This window comes from Desmodus rotundus, chromosome 3 (genome assembly GCF_022682495.2).
Source record: "Desmodus rotundus isolate HL8 chromosome 3, HLdesRot8A.1, whole genome shotgun sequence".
In the NCBI taxonomy this organism is placed as follows: Eukaryota; Metazoa; Chordata; class Mammalia; order Chiroptera; family Phyllostomidae; genus Desmodus; species Desmodus rotundus.
In genome coordinates, this window is record NC_071389.1 from 33,393,482 (window position 1) to 33,412,732 (window position 19,251).

Sequence of the window (19,251 nt, forward strand, 5' to 3'; positions counted from 1 at the left end):
GCAGAGTCCGTAAAACAAAAGCAAACCCATCACACATAGAGGACAGAGAATATTGGTGGTTCGTTGTCGTAATAAACTATTTGCCTCAAAGCAGATCAAAATATAATGATACGTAGTATTTGCTTCTTATTCCTGAGATTTTTAATAAACATGTAGTAGGAGGATTTCCATATGCAGGAAAGGGAGAGAAGCTTTAAAAGCATGGCATGGAATGTTGCTTGACAGTGTCATACATTCACAAGATGTCCTTGAAGATGGAGCGCAGAAAAGAGATCAGGGAAGTTTTGGCAGCTGCAGTTGGGAAAATAAATGGCTGCTGTGTGATTGGGCAGATCCTGAAAGCAGGCTCCTGCTCACACCATGTAATTAAGAAAAGTGGGAGCTTTTGTCCAAGTGCAAAATGTTCATAATATCAGAGTTTGTCAGCAGGAGCTTTTAGAACGGATCAGTACTTTTCACTCCCTGATCCAGGGAATGGTTTTCTTATAAATCATCTTCTCTCCTTGCTGTCCCTGCGAAGGTTGCTGCCAGGCGATAAGGCAGACTTGGATTTCAACCTTGCTAGTACACAGTGAGTTAAGGTGAAGGGGAGACCAACCCAGAGACTGGTTCAAGAACTGCGGTTTTTATTCATTTGGGCTCCTCTGTGTCCTCTAGTGTAGGACCAAACAGAGTGTGGCCAAGGAGAGATCCTGCAGGAAGACTGTCTGGGAAGGAGACGGAGTCATTTTTAATACTGTGGCTCCAAACTGGTTTGAAGGATTTATTTTCTTTCTTTTTAAAAAATGAAACTTCCTTTCACATTATAAAAGTGCTATATTTTCATTGTATCATAAATAAACAAAAAACACTGGAAAATAGAGATGGAGACAAGTATAACAATCACCTATAATTCAAGCATTTATTGTTAGCAATTCCATTTTTCCTTTCCACTCAGTGCATGTTTATATAATTGAGATAATCAGTTTTTCACCTTTCTTCTACATTAATCATACACGTTTTCTTATGTTATAAAAACCCATTATAAACATAATTTTAACAGTTGCAGAATGCTGTATCATAAAACTATACAGTAACTTACCTAAGTTTTCCCCCTTGCCGGGGGCCCTTAGGTTATTTCCGATTTTTTTACTCTTCTAGATACAATTTTCTTAATATATCTTATTGTGCATAATTTTGATCTACAGAATTTTGGATTGTTTTCTGAGCTTAAGAATGGATCACTGGGTCTGAAAACATGAACATAACATTCTATAAGGTGTGTCAATACATATTTTCATCAATAATGATGAGAGAGACTATTTCATTGCACCTGAAAGCTTGACAGTTGCAAACCTTGAATTTCTACATTCTCTGGAAACATGTCCACAATAATTCAAAGACACTTCTGCCAGCTCAGGTCTGCATTCTCACCAACACTGATTCAGTTTCACTCGTACCCATCTGCCTTCCCAAAGGATGTCCAGGGAATGGTAGCCCCACTACCTCTCTGAAACAGTTTGAAGAATAAAGTTCCCTATTGGATCAAGTAGTCCTTTTCTCTAATGTTTTTTCCTTATATATATAAAAAGAAAGTCAGCAAAGGAGGGAATTAAAAATAAAATTTCAAGAGTAATAAAGTAGTTTTCAGATTTAAAGCTGCCCTGTGAGAACACCGTTCAGGATCTTCTCACTGATGAACGTGTAGATACACTCCGAGGCTCGGTGAACTGTCCGTGGGTGTAATTTACCACGACCACTTACACGTGCAGTGAGGTGCTGAGAACGGTTTTATTTCACTCAGTATCTTTAGCTTCAGAATGCCCCTAAAGAGGATCTTTGAATTGCACGATTGGAAGAGCCATAGGCATACAATTCTTCTCAACAAAGAGAAAGGTTGCTATGTGCAGATTCTTCTGGATACTAACCCCTCTATTCCCCTCTGCTCACCTCCCCAGCTGTGTTGAGGAAACAAGAATTAATTTTCAAAATAAAAAATAGTTTTATGTAGGTTCTTGAAGAATTTAATCTACGTGTGCATAAAGCTTAAATTCAGAGACATGCCCCAAATCTTTAGGTCATGTTATAGATACAGAGAATAACACGTGGCTTTCTATAGCTGAATCTCAGTGAGTTTGCTCACACCCTGAGCCACTAGCCAGGCATTTTATAAATGTACAATATTTATGTTTACATAAATTGTGCCATTGGCTATTGTTTAAGCACTTAATCAGAAGACAAGGCCAGCCCTGGCCAGACAGCTCAGTTGGTTAAAGCGTCGTCCTGATACTCCAAGGTTTTGGGTTTGATCCCCAGTCAGAGCACATACAAGAATCAACCAATGAATGCATCAATAAGCAGAACAACAAATCTTTCTCTGTCTGTCTGTCTCTCTCTCTCTCAAAATAAAAAAAAAATTTAAGAAAACAAGTCTGACTTAATCAGTTTGTGGGCAGTTTTACAAATGATTCATTAATGTTCTTTGTATAGAAGATGAAGATAATATTTACCATCATAACTGGTTTCCATCCCAACAGGTAGTCGTAGTTTATTATTAGACATTTTGATTATTTTGCCCATATTAATCATTCAGAGTTTGGGGGCTTAAAAGGTAGGATGGGAAAGGAATTGTTTTTCAATTGACTTTTTTGTTAAAGCCTGAGAACTTGCCCATGAAAATGTGTTTATATTAAAATGAAAACATTTGTCTTTTTTCAAATATGCTTTTAATAAAGAAGTTTATTGGAAGTTTAAAATTGTGTTTATTTAGTAGCCCTTTTGGAAAAGAGGACTGAATGGGGAGCGGGGTGGTGAAGGAAAGGTAATGAACTGGACAATCAAGTGATCCTTAAGCTTGGGAAAGTTGTGATTTTGGGGGGCTGGTGGAGGTGGGCCTAGCAGGGATAAACGGTGACAGATGGAGACTTGACTTGGGATTATAAACACACAATACAGGGTACAGATGATGTGTTGTGGAATTGTGCACCTGAAACCTGTATAATTTTGTTAACCAGTGTCACCCTGATTAATCCAATAAAAAGAAAACAAACAAATACCCAAGGATTTTATCAGGACCGCCCCAGGGTGGGCACACCAGGAAATCATTTTAGGCCCAAACTGAAGCCCTAAAGAAATACTGTAAGATGTAAAGGAGGCCAGTATTTATTCAGGAGGAGAAATGTGTGTGATATGTCTGGGGAATAAGATTAAAAACTTGATTTTCTGTGAATGTGAGAATCATGCCTAAGAGAAATTAAATTTTGATTATGCGTTTCATATCCATGCTGGTCCTGCTATTTTAAGTATTAATGCCTCTTGTTCTCTCCAGCGGCTGCTGATTTTTTAAAAGCCCTGACTACCGCCGCTGAAAATACTTTTGGCACACCTGGTGTTCACCTCCAGTGAAGAAGATGCTATTTCAGAGGAGGAATGCCTCAAGCTTACCTCATTGTTACATAGTCATTTGTTTAGGAGGCGGGCATGTAGACCAGAAAAAGGACGGCTGTTTCAGCGTCAGAACGGGCAGGACTAGTCGGTGTGTGTTTCCCTGACGTGCTTTTGCGGAGAAGGGAGAGTCATTAGGGAAACTCTGGATTGGATGGCTTAAAAGGAAAGAGTTGTACCTAATTGATTTTAATTAATTATTTGTTTACCTGCCTTCCTCTCCCATCCTCCCAACAAGAACCCTCAAGGGCAGGAACCAAATTATTTTTGTTTCCCCAACTCCTAGAACAATGCTTTGGTCTATAATAGCATTCAATAAACTCATGTTGAACTGAATACACTTGCTTTAAGGATATGCTGAGAATTTATAACCACATAACTTCCTAGAGTAAATAGGTCTTTCAGGTTATTTGTGCATCTGCCCAAAGGTATTATTAAACTGTCAGCATGTTTTCCCCAGTTGGAATTAAATTTTTTTTTTAGTTTTCTAGTTACCTTCCAGCAGAATCTGCAGAAACTCGGTACAAATGGTTTTGGGGAACATGAGTACAGTCTTCAGCCACATTCCCCTGGTCCAGGGGGCTCTGTGAGTCATCTTCTATAATTTGGTTGGAGGGGCGTATATTCCCAAGTTTCCTTTTCCTGAAGTGATCAGATCATCAATCTCAGCCCCGCCTCTTGGACCCCATTAATAACAGTGTCTCCTTCCCGGTTGCATCATAACCAGGAAAACATTGCATTTAGAAAAAAACATTAACCTGAAGGGGCTTGAGCAAATTAAAGCATCTTGAGAAGAATGAAAGGAGAGTATGCATTTATGAGCTGATGGATACATTTTCAAAGAAAATATGAAATTGGGAGATTATAAGGTCATTTTAGTATCTTTCAAGGAGCAAGAAGAGAAGTGAGGAATTATTCCTAAAAATAAGATGTCTTCAGGAACACAGAGCCTGCTGCGTAATTTTCTAACTGTGGGGATTTGTTTTTCAGACTTTTGAAAGGTGGAGGAGATTCTCCTCCACCAGAGCCTAGCGAGCTGTGTGTCAGAATTGTATGAGGGTTAAGTGGGAAGAGCCTACAAAGAGCATTAGGACTTTTATTTTTGTACTCATGAATAATTTAAATCATTTCTTTAATGGTTTGATTCAGTGACTGCCCTTGGTAAACATTATTCTTCATGCTCTTGGGAGTGCTTATTCTATTACGTAACAGTTAGCCTTCACACATAAATTTTGAAAAATCCTTCCAACATAGTAGAAGAAACCACCTTTAAATACACATTAAAAAACAGTAAAATATGTGTGTATGTCACAGATGTTCATACCTGAGACATGTTCTCAGTCAGTACATTCCTTTAACATCTTCCTCGTTCCTGGGGGTACTGCCATTTAGAGGGCACTCAAAGTAGAGGGGACAGTATTTGGAAAAGAAATGTCATATTCCTGTGACCTTTCAGATTCTTTTTTTCTTGATCTTTTTGCCTGAATTGAACATCGAGGCCACCCCTCCACCAAAAAGACACAGAAGTTGAGGACCACCAAGAGCACCATGTTGGGAGCCCAAAGGCCCTCCTGCACTGGGCTCTTGGGTGATAAATGTCAGTAGTGAGTCCAACAGCAGGACAGGTTCCTGTAAACTTCTAACCTTTTACTTGCCTCATGAAGTAAATCCTGAAAGTGTAAAACTATGCTAAGATACATAAATGCAAGACCATACAGTTTATTGTCAGACTGCCATTTTTATGGAAAATGTTGGAGCAAAGACAGGATATGGTGCAGCTGACAGGCTTGGGGGGGTCTGTGGCAGCACTTGTGCCGTGGCTTTTTGAGGCCCAGGACATGACTGTCCTCAGTTGGGAGGGTCAGCCCTGTAACTCTAGTCTGACTTCCCCAAACTTGGGCAAATGGAAACCTTGTGAAGAGTAGGGACGAAGAGATATGTAAGAAATTCATGAGCTGATGGGGGGCTTTAAGTACATTTTTAGTACTTTAATACTCAACACATTTTTAGAATTTTGGAATGGACTAAATGCTTCCAGCATGCTCAACTGACCATTCTCTCCCACCTTGTACAAGAAGTGGGTAAAGGGTGGGTGAGTGGGAAGGTGGGGGCATGGGGTTCTAAACTTTCTTATAGGGAAGTAAAAAGAATGTTAGTTTACATAGAGGTGCTCCAAAAACATTGCAGCGTGGAGACTTGAGGGGGAAAACCACTTCGGGGATTTCAGTCTGGAGACAAAGGATTAGCTTTCCTGTGTATAAAATGTTGCATGCGTGTACATTTTTCTGTCAAGAAAGGGCAAAAGCATTCAACAGGTTGTCTAAGGGGGTCAATGTCAGTCAAAGTTTCAACCTGCCTGCTTGAATTAATGCCCCTTAAAATCTGCATTTGAAATAATATCCAAATGTATGTCCAGCGTATAATAGGTACTGAATTACTGTTCTCTCTTCTTTTGTTATATGTAAAAATGGGATGACTTTGTTAGCTTGTATTTCACAGGGTTCTTTGAGAGATCTAGTGAACTCCTGGGCATGCAAGAAGTTTCATTCATTCCATAGTCCTTTATCCAGAATCTACTAATTGTCAGGTCTTGTTCTATGTGCAGAAGGTACCGTAATTAACAAAACAAATGCAGTCTCTGGCCATGGAGCTCAGGGTTCAGATCATCATTCTTTGTGAACTGTAACGAGCTGTATTCAGAGAAGTATGGAGGTAGACATGTCTCCACTCTTCTGTTCAAATGCATTTCTGTGACATGACTACCCCTCACCTCCTGCCTAAAAAGAGAAGTGAAGCCATATCCAAGTTTGCATTGTCACAAGAGTGCTAATGGGAGATAACCTCTAAACCTGGGCTCAAGTCCTATCTCTGCCTCTACCTAACAGTACAACCTTGGGCAAGTCATTTCTCCTGTCCTCAACTTCTTCATCACTAACATTACGGGGATGGGCCCTGCGGTCCCTAATGTTCTCTGATACCTGTCATGCATTCACACTGTGAACTCAGTGAGGGCAGGCTCCTTGTCTGTGTTACCTCTGCATACCCAGGGCCTAGCACAGTGCCTAGCACACTGGGGCTCCACCTCTGTTCATCTAACTTACCCAGATCAAGCCATAGTGGAAATAAACCTTTTTTTTTTATGTGCATATGACCTGGAATGTCCACAAAGTAATGTAACGGACACCTTGAGTGGGTGATAGTGAGAGATGTGATGGAACAGGTCGTTGGGACCATTGGGAAGGATTGTGGCAAGAGAGATGTCACAAAGGGAAGAGAGGGTTGTTTCTTCTTTTTATTTTTTTCAGGAGCACCCTGAGGAGAGGCTGACTCAGCCTCTGCTTCTTACCTCTCCTCCACAGAGAGAAATGACCCCAGGTGAAGAGCCAGCAGCTGCAAGTCTGAGGCCTTCTCTCTTGCTCTTGTTGTATATTTTACAGAAGAGGGTGGTGGGAGGGGTGAGGTTACTGTGTTGAGTGTGAATAATTAGCCATTCAAACCGTTGACATTTACAATGACAGGATTTGAGTGCCTCCGTTATTGTGCACTGCTCTAATAGTTTATCCCTGAAATTTTCTGCCTGTATAATGTTTCTTAAAATACATCATGGGAACATAAAAGATTTAATGTAGTGCTTTGTACAACCATTAGAGTTTGAAGTCAACTGAACCTCCTCGGTGCTCTATCCTGGATGCCTACTCTAATTCTGCTTCTCAATTGCAATTCAGAAGAGGAAAGGAGAACAAGTCAGGGGTTTGGAACCTGGTCAGCTGCAAGGTTGGCTGTGAGACACACATAGATTGTTTTGTTAAAATACATTTGCACACTTGAGTGGCAGATGTATTTATTTGCAATGAAAATTGTGCTGTTAGAATATCAAAGGCAATAGCTGGGGAGGCGAGGGTCCTGATTTTGCAGAGTCTCTGTGCTGACTGGAGGGTATATTTCCCACTAACACACATTTACCTCTGGTTTGTTCCCCAAGTAGAGATTACAGGTTTTCTCTCCATAAGATCTATCATGTAAACCGAACATGCTGTGGTTTCATATTGTTGGGTTTGTTATCTTTGTATCCTGGTAATTTCTCTTATTCTCCAAGAAATGGTTTAAAATCCTCTTGGTTGACTCATGTGTCAGATTTGATTCTGACATTTTACATTTCTCGCATCCTGGGATGCATCATTAAGACCCGTGAGGGGTCTTATTACACGAGGTACACTAGTACATTTGCAAATGTTTCTCAACGTCAGAACTGCATGTTTTTATTGAGAAAAGTCTGTGTGTGCATGTGTCTGTTTTCATCAGTTCTTTCTGAATACACAAGATAACTGCGTAGCGTGTGTGCAGAGCAAAGTGAGCTCCATCTCCATCAGACAAGAATGACTTGGCCTAATGTACAGTAGCTCAGTACAGACACTGCATCGCATGGCTCCTTTTTGAAGGTGTGAGCCCAATCAGGATTGTCCGATCTACAGATGGGGCTCAGCTCCATGAGTCACCATACATTAGAAATTCACATAGGATGTAAGGAGTTCCAGAAAGCTGATTGAGGAACTGAAATTACTTTGCTGCAGACTTTATACGTCCTGGAGCTTTCTGGAGCAGAGAGACCTATGAGATTTTCACATGGATAAGTGTCTGGCTTTCACCACGTGTGTCTGTGAGGCGAGCATCCATCCAGTGAACATAAGATGAACCCAGCCATCAGGTGACCTTTAAGAGTCTTAGTCCTACAGAATCTCACCGTGGTTTGACTTATATTATTCTTCATATGCTATTTTAACACCCCAAAAGATGTCACAAAAGTGCAGGATATTTTTTAGGTATTTGTGGGAGAGCTGTAAGAAGGGTAACATGAGAAAGGAGGAGAGCAGGGGAGGTGTTCTATACATTATGGGACTGGCCCTCTTTTGCCATTAAATCAAATGTAGTAGTTGGCCAGCTCTGTGGTTCTGCTAGCCAAGCCTCCTGAATTAGATAAACTCTGTTTTTCAAGTTCCTTCTCGAGTTGGCAGTGCTCCGTGTGTTTGTTGCCTGGACACCTGACTCACTGAAGCAGTGAGACGACACAGCAAATGGAGGCGCTGCACAGACCCAGGGGACTGGACTGCTTGGCAGAGCAGACACCCTCTGCCCAGCCAGGAGTCGTGATGATGCTCTACAACATCATCTCCATTAGCACGGCCCCCTCCCCTGGACACAGCCCCCTCATTTCTCCTGGACCCTTGCCTCAAGGACAGAGCAGCTGACTAGGTTTTGCTGGATGCAGTTTCTATCAGTGCTGAGTGCTTGATTTAAGATTCTTTCCAGAGGCTCTTTGCTTTCTACTTGCTGTCTGTACCAGCCTTCCCGATCCTCATAGTTGACCTGAAGCCAAGAATAAAGTTCTTGCGATGTGATTGAAGTTACTATAGTGATCTGAAAGGTGTGCGTTGTGTTCATTTTGTAAACATGCCTTGAGTTGCACCCTTAATATCTATGTACTCTACCAGGTGTATGTTATATTAGAATACTTACTCCCCCAAATTCTCTGAGCAGCCAAATGGCAATAACCATGGAAGCTGCTAGTTATCAGCCCTCTGCTAAGCCATGGTTTTCTCATATATAAAATGTAGAGACTATTAGAATATACCTCATTGCCTTCCTGTGAGGAGTGAGAGAAGTCACATCAGATGCTTGGCAGAGTGACTTTAATTAATATCGATGGTTGTGGTTATGTTCCCACCACTATTCAGGCATTTTCTGTCATGTCACCAGTTGCTTCTTACCACCTAGCAAGGTGGGTACCATTGTTCCCATATTTTCAAATGAGAAAAACTAAGTCTCCTACAGTGTACGTTTCTTCCCCAAGGTCACACAGCTAATGTGGCAGAGCACGGTTCCATTTCCAAGGAGGTGATGATGAGTTTCAGAGGACACAGAGCCCACGGAAGGATGACTAAGAGATGACAGTAGGGCAGGATGGAAAAGTGGGACTGATGGGCTGCGTTTGAGGCCAGGAAAATTGGGTGCCGGCCCAGACTGTGCCCCACTTTCCCATTATGACAAAAACATCGCTGGAATTCATCTCAAACTTGAGTGTTTTGAACTAGATCTTATTCCCTCACGTGTCTTCTAGCTCTGCAATTTTGTGATTCTCCATGTTTGTCATACCATATAGGGCATCTTCATGACCTAGCTCCATGAGCTTAAACCCATTTTCCATGAAAACCTCATCCTAGCATCATCTTGGCAGTACTTTTCCCTGAATCCCACTATGGTATTAGCAGGGTTAATTACTCCTCCGTTCCCTGTCTGTCATCCCTCTGCAAGCCGTTTGCCTGTCTGTGTCCTCTATGGACAGGGAACTCCTTACGGGTAGAGCCTAAGATTTACTCACCTCTTTATTCCCATGCAGGCTGCCTGGAACAGTACGGACATTTGTGGAAATCTTTGTTTAATTAACTGTTTACATCCTGACAATGTCCTTTTTGAGTAACATGTGAAAAGACAGCCTTGGGATGTGCTGGACGTAATGGAAACCCAGAGAAAGCTCTTCTTTTATGTGTTTTTATTTTAACAGAGGTCCAGAAGGAATAGTAACAACAGAGTGTCTGGGTCGAAATATCAGCAGATGACTTCGTAGTTTCCCAGCATGCACCTATGAAATCTGAAGTTTGATCAGTGCTTAAGCATCAGTGAAAATCTAAACCCTTCCCATATGCAACAGCCCTACTTAATTTAATGCCATTTTACTTTAGGAGATAGTTAATAAACAGGTACTGAATTTGATCTTGTGAGCATAAGCCCTCTATATTTAGCTTTTTCAGCTTTAATGGAACTATAATTTTAATCATGATTATTACTTTACATTTTAATTATAATTTGGTGTGGCTTAAGTATACATTTCTGAGAGTGATTGTGTAATGAAAACAGGAATTAGCTTTTCATTAACAAAATAATGGGAGAGTTCCCACTGCATTCTAGTCTGTGTTCAAAATCTATGGGCTGGCCTAAAAATAGCAAGGGGAGTTTAACATTTTGGTTTAAAACATGCTTCTAAATTGGCTGTGTTCACAACTCAGTCTCTTTTGCTCCATCTTGCTTTGTCTTGTTTTCTTCCTTTTCAAAAAAGTTAAATCAAATCTTGAAAAAGACTTTAATAATGTCTTTGAGATGTCAAAAGGCTTATTTTTATTATTTTTATTTTTGTTTAGATAATTAGCACCATGGAGCCTCAGGTGTCAAATGGCCCGACATCCAATACGAGCAATGGACCCTCCAGCAGCAATAGAAACTGTCCTTCTCCCATGCAGACAGGGGCGGCCACAGATGACAGCAAAACCAACCTCATAGTCAACTATTTACCCCAGAACATGACCCAAGAGGAATTCAGGAGTCTCTTTGGGAGCATTGGTGAAATAGAATCCTGCAAACTCGTGAGAGACAAAATTACAGGTATGCTCTTCTTCAGTACCCTAGGTTTGGAATTCGCAGCTATGTCGTTCCATTAAATGTGCAGACCTTAGCAGAAACGCACATGCATGGTGATGTATCTGAGTGTCTGCCATGTGGATCCTGCATTCTCAGATGGCATGGACACGTGGTCGTAAATTCATATGTGTGTGCACTACAGAAAACCATGCTGAGGATTGGTGGCACTAGAACAAAAATGAAGAATTTGGAGCTTCTTCAGCTCTGCTTTCTGTGAAATAACCCTTTGGTTTTATCCCTTTTATTCTTAATCAGTCACCCCTTCCCTTTGTTCCTTAGTTCTCAGTTCTGCCCTCTGCCCTCCCTCTACTCCATGCTCCTTTTTATCTACTTATTCCTCTCCTCTCAGACATTTGGTCTGTGTGTGTCCAAAGTTCTTCCATGTGTTTTAAAGGGGTGGGCTTGTGGAAAGAGGTCACAACTGCCCATGGTCCCTGGGGAGACATAGGCCCTAAAATAGCAGATTATTCTGGAATGAAACTACCCTGAAGTAGGAGGCAGATGCTCAATGAAGATCTGCATTTGAGGTACTTTATTTTTTTGTTTGTTTTGAAGATACTCTGAGAAGTCAAAGACTTTTTACTTGAAAGTGAAACAATGTCCTATACAACTTCAATATTTGAGATTTTTAGGTTCTGATTTTTTTCCTATCCACAAGCGTTCATGGAGGACCTAATGACACTGTAATTCTTTGGGGTAGGGGGAGTTTCCCCGAGATCTACTTGGAAGGGAGAACATTTGCTTAGAAATATATTGGGTTACATCATGACAGCAGTGAGGCAGCTGCTGTCCGGTGCTCCACTCCTAAAATCATGCACATTCACCTCTAATATTTGTTATTTTTGAGGGTTGACTTTTATTTCCCTTTCTCTGGAGAATAAACATGATGAGCAACTAGCCTATATAATAAAAAGGAAGCTCTATAAATAAACTAGGGAAATACATCATCTTGATTTTAAATCAGAGAATCCAATGTATATGTGTGCGTATAGATACATACATATATTTTTTTCAATTATTCTAATTCACTTGTAAATCTATCCCCATATAAATTCAGTACTTTGCAAAACCATTAAACTAAAATAACTTGAAAATGTGTCACATAACCCTCCAAACATAATTTTCTCATCTGTAAAATTGGAAAATAATAGTTATCTCAAAGGGCTTATTGTGAGGATTAAATGAGAGGCTGGATATATACTGCTTAGCACAATGCCTATTGCATAGCAGTCTCTTAGGAAGGGGAGATGTTCTCATTATAGATACAGTCAGTATGTTTCAAGGAGAGTGGCTAGAGCAGAGAAATTTTATCAAGGTCTCTGAAAAGGGCCAGGGCTTTGACGATCTTATCCCAGAGCACTGGATCATCCATTCTTTAACAGAATTGCCTGTGCTCTCAGAAAGCCAATGTTTAGATTCTGGAATAATCTTTATATAATAGGATGATAATTCAAACCAAATTAAAACCAGTTAAGCATATGATTCTTCCTCCCACTCCTGTATAGAAAATGTATTTTTGGTGTAGCCTTACCTTCTAAATAGAAACTCTGCCAGCTGTATTAGTGAATATTATTAATCACCTTTTCAAAAGAGTTCCCTTAGAACCGTAGTGAGATTTTTGAGAAGTACTGATTCATGGTGTTGTTCCTTGTTTTCTAAAGACACATGTTTAAACAAGCAGATTCCTTTACTGAAAGAATGCTAATTTGGTAGTTCACCGAGTGGATTTGAATAGGAGTGACAGCTTCTAAGACAGCCTTTAATTTGGTATACAAAACCAAAATTGTCAACTTTGGTTTGTTTAGCACCCTCTCCAGCACAAGCAGAGACGTACAATAGCATCTGAGCTTAAAGAAGAAGCTTATGGGTTGAAAGCAGAAATATAATTCAGGCATAAATTTATAATTGTGCATTTTTTTTAATTCAGGCCAAAAAAAAAAAAGAAAAAGAATTTTATTTGCAGAGAACTTATGGGAATGAAGCAAGGAAATAGAGAGACCAGAGCTATTTGCCCTCATTTGGTAGCAGTGTTTAATAAAAGTAGAACTTGTGGTTGTAAAGAGTGCTTATTAAATTCTTCATTTACACTACCTAATTAATTCTAGCATTTTAAATTAACAGTGAAATTGGTCCCTGCTGTACCATTCCATAGATGCAGCATATTTCCTCCATCTACCCGTTGTTCAGGTTTAATTGGCTACACTAAAAGTCAGAGAAGGAGGAGAGATGGGACTGTGGGGAGGTGAGGAAGGAGTGGGAATCGCTGTAATGGAAGACCCTCTGAGGCCTACATTTGGGGGTCAGTGACAACACAGGCTGGGAGAGGTGAGGTATCACACCAGGCAAATTGAAAGGCTGCTGCTGGTGGTTCAGAAGTCAGGGTAAATGACATCATAGGTATTTTTGTTGCCCTGATTTTTAGCATCCCAGTCCCCCCTTTTCCTTCAACACCTCCTACAGATCTCAATGCATCTCAATCCTGTGAAGTTTATAAGGAGTTCTAAATATCCAGTGGGAGGATTGGGGGATGGGAAGTGGCAAAGAGATAAGAATTAAAGATTAAGATTTTCCAGCCCAAACAACTCTCTAAGAGAATGTAATAGATTCCCTTAGAAGGTTATAAGATGATTGATAGATAGATAGATAGATAGATAGATAGATAGATAGATAGATAGATAGATAGAAGATAGATAGATACTAAAAGCGGGGAGATGGAGGGAGGGAGGGAGAGGGGCAAGAGAGACAGAGACAGAGACTCTGTGTTGATGGCATTGCCAGTCGGCTGGATTCACTCCTGTCTGTGGGCTGTGAATGTATTCTGCATTTGGGAACACAGAGGGGAAATCTGGGCACGGGCTGAAGTGTTGTGGTACTGAAGACATAATTGCGATCATTCATCAAGTACTTACTCCGTGCCAGGTACTTGCTAAGCACTGGACATACCTTATTTCATTTAGCACTGAGAACAGCCTTCATTTTTTTAGATGAGGACACTGAAGCTTAGCGAGGTTAAGTAACTTAACAAGGCATCACAGTTCTTAGCAGATGGTGAAGCTCGGAGTCATCCCCAGTTTCCAAAGCATGCTCTTATCCGGAAGCATGTGCAGGGGGCCCTTGCCTGTGTTAAATGGCGATCCTGGCCCAACCCTCACCCATAACCCAGTGAAATACTGTGTTCCTCTGAGTAGTGTCTGCTGACCATCCTCTTGAGAGCCTTCCTAGTATGCACTATGGCTTTAAACAAGACTCTTGTGTATAACAGGAGGCAAAGCTAACAATATTTATCTGCCTCTGGGGATACAAGTCAGCCTTCAGAGTAAAGCCAAATTTACTGAAAGTGCCAGGTTTAAGATTCCCTTACAGTGCTTGTGGACATCCCTGTTACTTACCTACTCAGAGGTATTATATTTTCTTTTTCCAATTGTGAAAGGACACTTATCAAGGTAATCTAGATAGCAAGGAGGGAAAGCGTGTGTCCCAAGTTGCCATTGTGTGAGCTGCGGACATGTGATGACCCGGAAGCCGTGTCCTTTATTTTTCTCCTTCGTCCACCTGCAGCCTGTGCTGCTGCAGAGAAAGGGAAGTGGACTGCAAGGGTCTGCCCAACCTAGAAACTTAGGCAAAGAATACCAGACTCTCAGCAGAAACTATACTATTCCCATGGGCTGCAGAGAATTGAATTTGTTTCTTATTTTTTATTTGGTGGTCTTCTGTTTTTTCAAGCTTTGGAGTGCATCACCAAGCCCAGGTTCCTAGCAGATCATTGTTTTGGGGGAGGAAACATGGCTTAGGCAGAGTAAGAGTAAGGCGGCTCAGGGTACATTGTAAAGCCAGCCAAGCTGGAATGCCCAATTGCATTTTGATAATTGTCTATCTTGCTATCACCTTGCTCCAAAATGAATAGAGAAAGGACAAAAAAGGACAGAAACCCCACCAGAAATAAATTAGTATACAATGACAAGCAGTTTTTATCCGCCCCTGTAGAGTGTGTGATTATTTGCATCACAGTGATAAAAGAAGAATTCCGTTTTTACTTACTATCAGTCTTTGTGTACTCATGAAGTGTAGTTCTTGAGAGTAGTTTTCTATCCATTTCAGGCAAGTGAAAGCTTTGAAGGGGGTTTTGAGGAGAGGGTGTTGAAACTGAACGTTATTAATTACAAAAATGCATGTTTGGAGTGACTGGTTTACGAAACAGACTGTCAGGGCTGTGGTTGGTTGAGAAGGGACTGGAGCTATCAGGGAAGGTTTGAAACATGAGATTCAGATTTAGCTAGAGGGAAGAAAAGCAAAGGAATACAGCTGAAATTCCAGTCTACGTACAGAAGCCTTTCTTATTCTCCTGTGATTTGGGCGAAGGAGGTAGAGTTGGGATGTGCCTCTTTGGAAACAGCAGACTAAGGTGAAGCATCCTTGGCACATAAAGTTGCTTCATTTTTTGGCATGCCAAAAAATTAAGTTGGTTAGAAGTTGCAGCCCAGCCAACAAAGAGAACACTTCCCAAACCCCACCTCTAATCCATCTCTTCATTTGTTCCTTTGTAACACATCTTTGGCTTAATTAATGCCATCATTCAGTGGAGAAGCTGAATAAGACAAAAAAGACCTTCACTACTGTAGACAGCAGGGTGTATACTTTGCCACCGCCTTTGTACCTGGAATCACATCTCTGATTAAAGGAACCAACTCAGTTTTGATTTGGTGACATCGGGTAACTTCCGTTCCTTTGGGGCTTTGTGAAACTGCTAATAATTCTGCGTGTCCCTCGCCATAGATGAGATGTGAGATGTGGATGACAGCAGTGGGGGCGGGGGTGGCAGTGTTACAGCACTGTGGCCCAGAGGCACCACACAGAATACAGTCTTTCTGGTTGAAGAGGGAGAGGGGAGGGAGGGCTATGCTTGTGTTATGTTACCTCATACACTTTAAGGAACTGAACCTATAGAGACACTATGGGAATTTGATTTTTACTTCTGAGATAACTTTATAAATAATAAAAGGCTCTGAAAAATCCTAAAACACCTAAGTGCTTTGAACTACTCCTGAAATGTGCATTCAGCCCTAAGGTGAGTTTATTGGCATAATTTCTTACAGCACACAGCAAAGACAAATAAAATGATAGCAGCAGCTTTTGTATGTTTCTGTGTACCCTGTGTGTGTTCCGGACACTGTACTAAATGCTTTAAAAGGAGTAGCTCATTTAAATATGTAAATTGGGGCAAACAATATATCCTATAAGGAGTTGATATCTAAAATATATAAAGAACTCATACAACTCAATACTTTTAAATGATTTTTAAAAATGGACCTAGGACCCTAAATAGACATTTTTCCAAAGAAGACATACAGATGGCAAACAGACACATAAAAAGATGTTCATCATCACTAATCACCAGGAAAATGCAAATCAAAACCACAATGAGATACTACCTCACACCCGTCAGAATGGCTATTATCAAAAAGACAACAAATAATGAGTAGTGGTGAGGATGTGGAGAAGAGGGAATCCCTATGCACTGTTGGTAGGAATGCAAATTTGTGCAGCCACTATGGAAAACAGTACAGAGGGTCCTTAATAAATTAAAAATGGCATTGCATTATGACCTTTCCCTTCTGAGTATATATTCAAAGAAAATAAAAACACTAATTCAAAAAGATATGTGCACTCCTATGTTCATTGCAACATTATTTATAATAGACAAGAAATGGAAAGAATCTAAGTGTCCATTGATGGATAGATTAAAAAATACATACACATATATATGTATTGTGTGTGTATATATATGTATACATACATAATATTCAGCCATAAGAAGAATGAAATATTACCATTTGTGACAACATGGTTGGACCTAGAGGGTATAATGCTAAGTGAAATAAGTTAGACAGAGAAATGCAAATACTGCAAGATTTCAGTTACATGTAGAATCTAAAAAACAGAAAGAGATTCATAGATACAGAGAACAAACTGGTCGTTGCCAGAGGGGAGGTATGTGCGAGGGTGGGGGACAGGTGAAAGGGATTAAGAAGTACAAACTTCCAATTATAAAATAAGTTTAAGTCATGAAGGTATAACGTACAGCATAGGGAATATCATCAATAATATTATAATAACCTTGATGAGGGTGGTAACTAGACTTATTGTGGTGATCACTTCATAATGTATAAAATATTGAATCTCTATGTTTATGCACCTGAAACTAATATAATATTGTATGTCAACTACAATTCAATTAAAAGATTACTTTAAAAATAAAAAAATAAATAGTAATTTGGGATTTTTTCTTTTTTTATTTTATTTTTTTTAGAATTGTTATGCCTATTTTTTTAAATTTTTATTGTTATTCAATTACAGTTGAATGCCTTTTCTCCCCATCCCTCCACCCCACCCCAGCTGAACCCACCTCCCTCCCCCACCTCCACCCTCCCCCTTGATTTTGTCCATGTGTCCTTTATAGTAGTTCCTGTAATCCCCTCTCCTCACTGTCCCCTCCCCACTCCCCCCTGACTATTGTTAGATTGTTCTTAACTTCAATGTCTCTGGTTATATTTTGTTTCCTTTTTTCTTCTATTTATTATGTTCCAGTTAAAGGTGAGATCATATGGTATTTGTCCCTCACCGCCTGGCTTATTTCACTTAGCATAATGCTCTCCAGTTTCATCCATGCTGTTGCAAAGGGTATGAGCTCCTTCTTTCTCTCTGCTGCATAGAATTCCATTGTGTAAATATACCATAGTTTTTGGATCCACTCGTTTGTTGTTGGGCACTTAGGTTGCTTCCAGTACTTGGCTATTGTAAATTGTGCTGCTATGAACATTGGGGTGCACAGGTTCTTTTAGATTGGTGTTTCGGGGTTCTTAGGGTATAATCCCAGCAGCAGAATTGCTGGGTCAAAGGGCAGTTCCATTTTTAGTTTTCTGAGGAAATTCCATACTGTTTTCCACAGTGGCCTCACCAGTCTGCATTCCCACCAACAGTGCACTAGGGTTCCCTTTTCTCCGCATCCTCTCCAACATTTGTTTGTGGATTTGTTTATGTTGGCCACTCTGACCGGTGTGAGATGGTACCTCATTGTGGTTTTAATTTGCTTCTCTCTGATGGTTAGTGTTGCTGAGCATCTTTTCATATGTCTCTGGGCCTTCTGTATGTCTTCCTTGGAGAAGTGTCTGTTCAAGTCCTTTGCCCATTTTTTAATTGGGTTGTTTGTCTTCCTGGAGTGCAGTCATGTGAGTTCTTTATATATTTTGGAGATCAGGCCCTTGTCTGAGTTATCATTGGCAAATATGTTTTCAATTTGGGATTTTTTCAAATTCATCATAATAGCCGCTGTTTATTGAGCACTTACTATGTGCTAAGTATTATGCTGACATCAGTAGATGGAGTTTCGCGTAACCCTCAAGACAGTTATTTTACAGATAAAGAAACTTGAACTTAGGAACAATTGAGTAATTTGCACAAGATGACTTACCTTCCAAACAGACAAGCCGTGACTTGACCCCAGGGCTTTCTGACTAATGGTGAGTTGTCCACTTTAAGTTTAACATTGGTAGTTTTTCTGAAAATACTAAACTTACATCTCCCCTTTTCAAACCGACTCAGCCTATATCACTTAGGGAAGGAAAACTTTTAGTCCAAGGAAAACATAATTAGGGTTCAAAATCTTTTGTTTTGGAAAAGAGCACACTGTGCATTTAAAAACTAATAAATACCAGTGGGGCTTTTTAAATTTATTTAAAGAGGTCACTGCTCACCTGGCCAAGGAAGAATAGATTTGGAGTGGTTCTTAATTTCAGATTTTCTCTCTTCACAAAATACCCTTACTATGTTCACCTTTTTTTGTTTTCAAGCACCAAACTGAAATGGATGTTGCTTAAATTTACTGAGTTAAAACCCAGCCTCAATTATGCATATCCAAGAAAATCCCAAGATATTGATGAGCTAAATAAATTTTTCTACATCAGAGGGATATTTGTTAGTCATAGGAAGTATGGAGGATATAGTAGCATTTATCAGTACAATTTTGCTGTTGAGTTTACAAATGTGCTTGGTACAGTGCAATGCGTCTCCTGAATTCAGAGGAAAATCATATAGATTTGCATCTGTCATTTTATTTATCACCTCTCTGCAGTCATCTTATGTGTACTTCACGAAGAAGAGGAAAACAATTTTGATTTGTTGACTTGGGGAGATGTATTATTGAGGGTGAATGGAAAATTTTTAGGTATGGCAAGTATTTGGCAGCCTAATGGGGTTACAAAATGGGAAAGCAGAAGTCTGCCTTATTAAAAGGAATTTGGAGAATGGCAGAACATTAAGTGCAAGCGGTAAACCATGATCAGTGTGCCTCTTACACACCCA

At 40.1% G+C, this 19,251-nt stretch overlaps 1 protein-coding gene across 15 annotated transcripts in view; it reads left to right on the plus strand.

Annotated features, from left to right (window-relative positions):
- ELAVL4 (ELAV like RNA binding protein 4) overlaps positions 1-19,251 on the plus strand; it is a 154,195-nt gene that overhangs the window by 89,312 nt on the left and 45,632 nt on the right. For all 15 annotated transcript variants that reach the window (XM_045204321.2, XM_053919914.1, XM_053919916.1 and 12 more), the window contains one exon: positions 10,617-10,857. In XM_045204321.2, coding sequence (XP_045060256.1) covers positions 10,629-10,857 — 229 coding nt within the window. In that variant the 5' untranslated portion in view covers positions 10,617-10,628. The remainder of the gene's footprint in view (positions 1-10,616; positions 10,858-19,251) is intronic.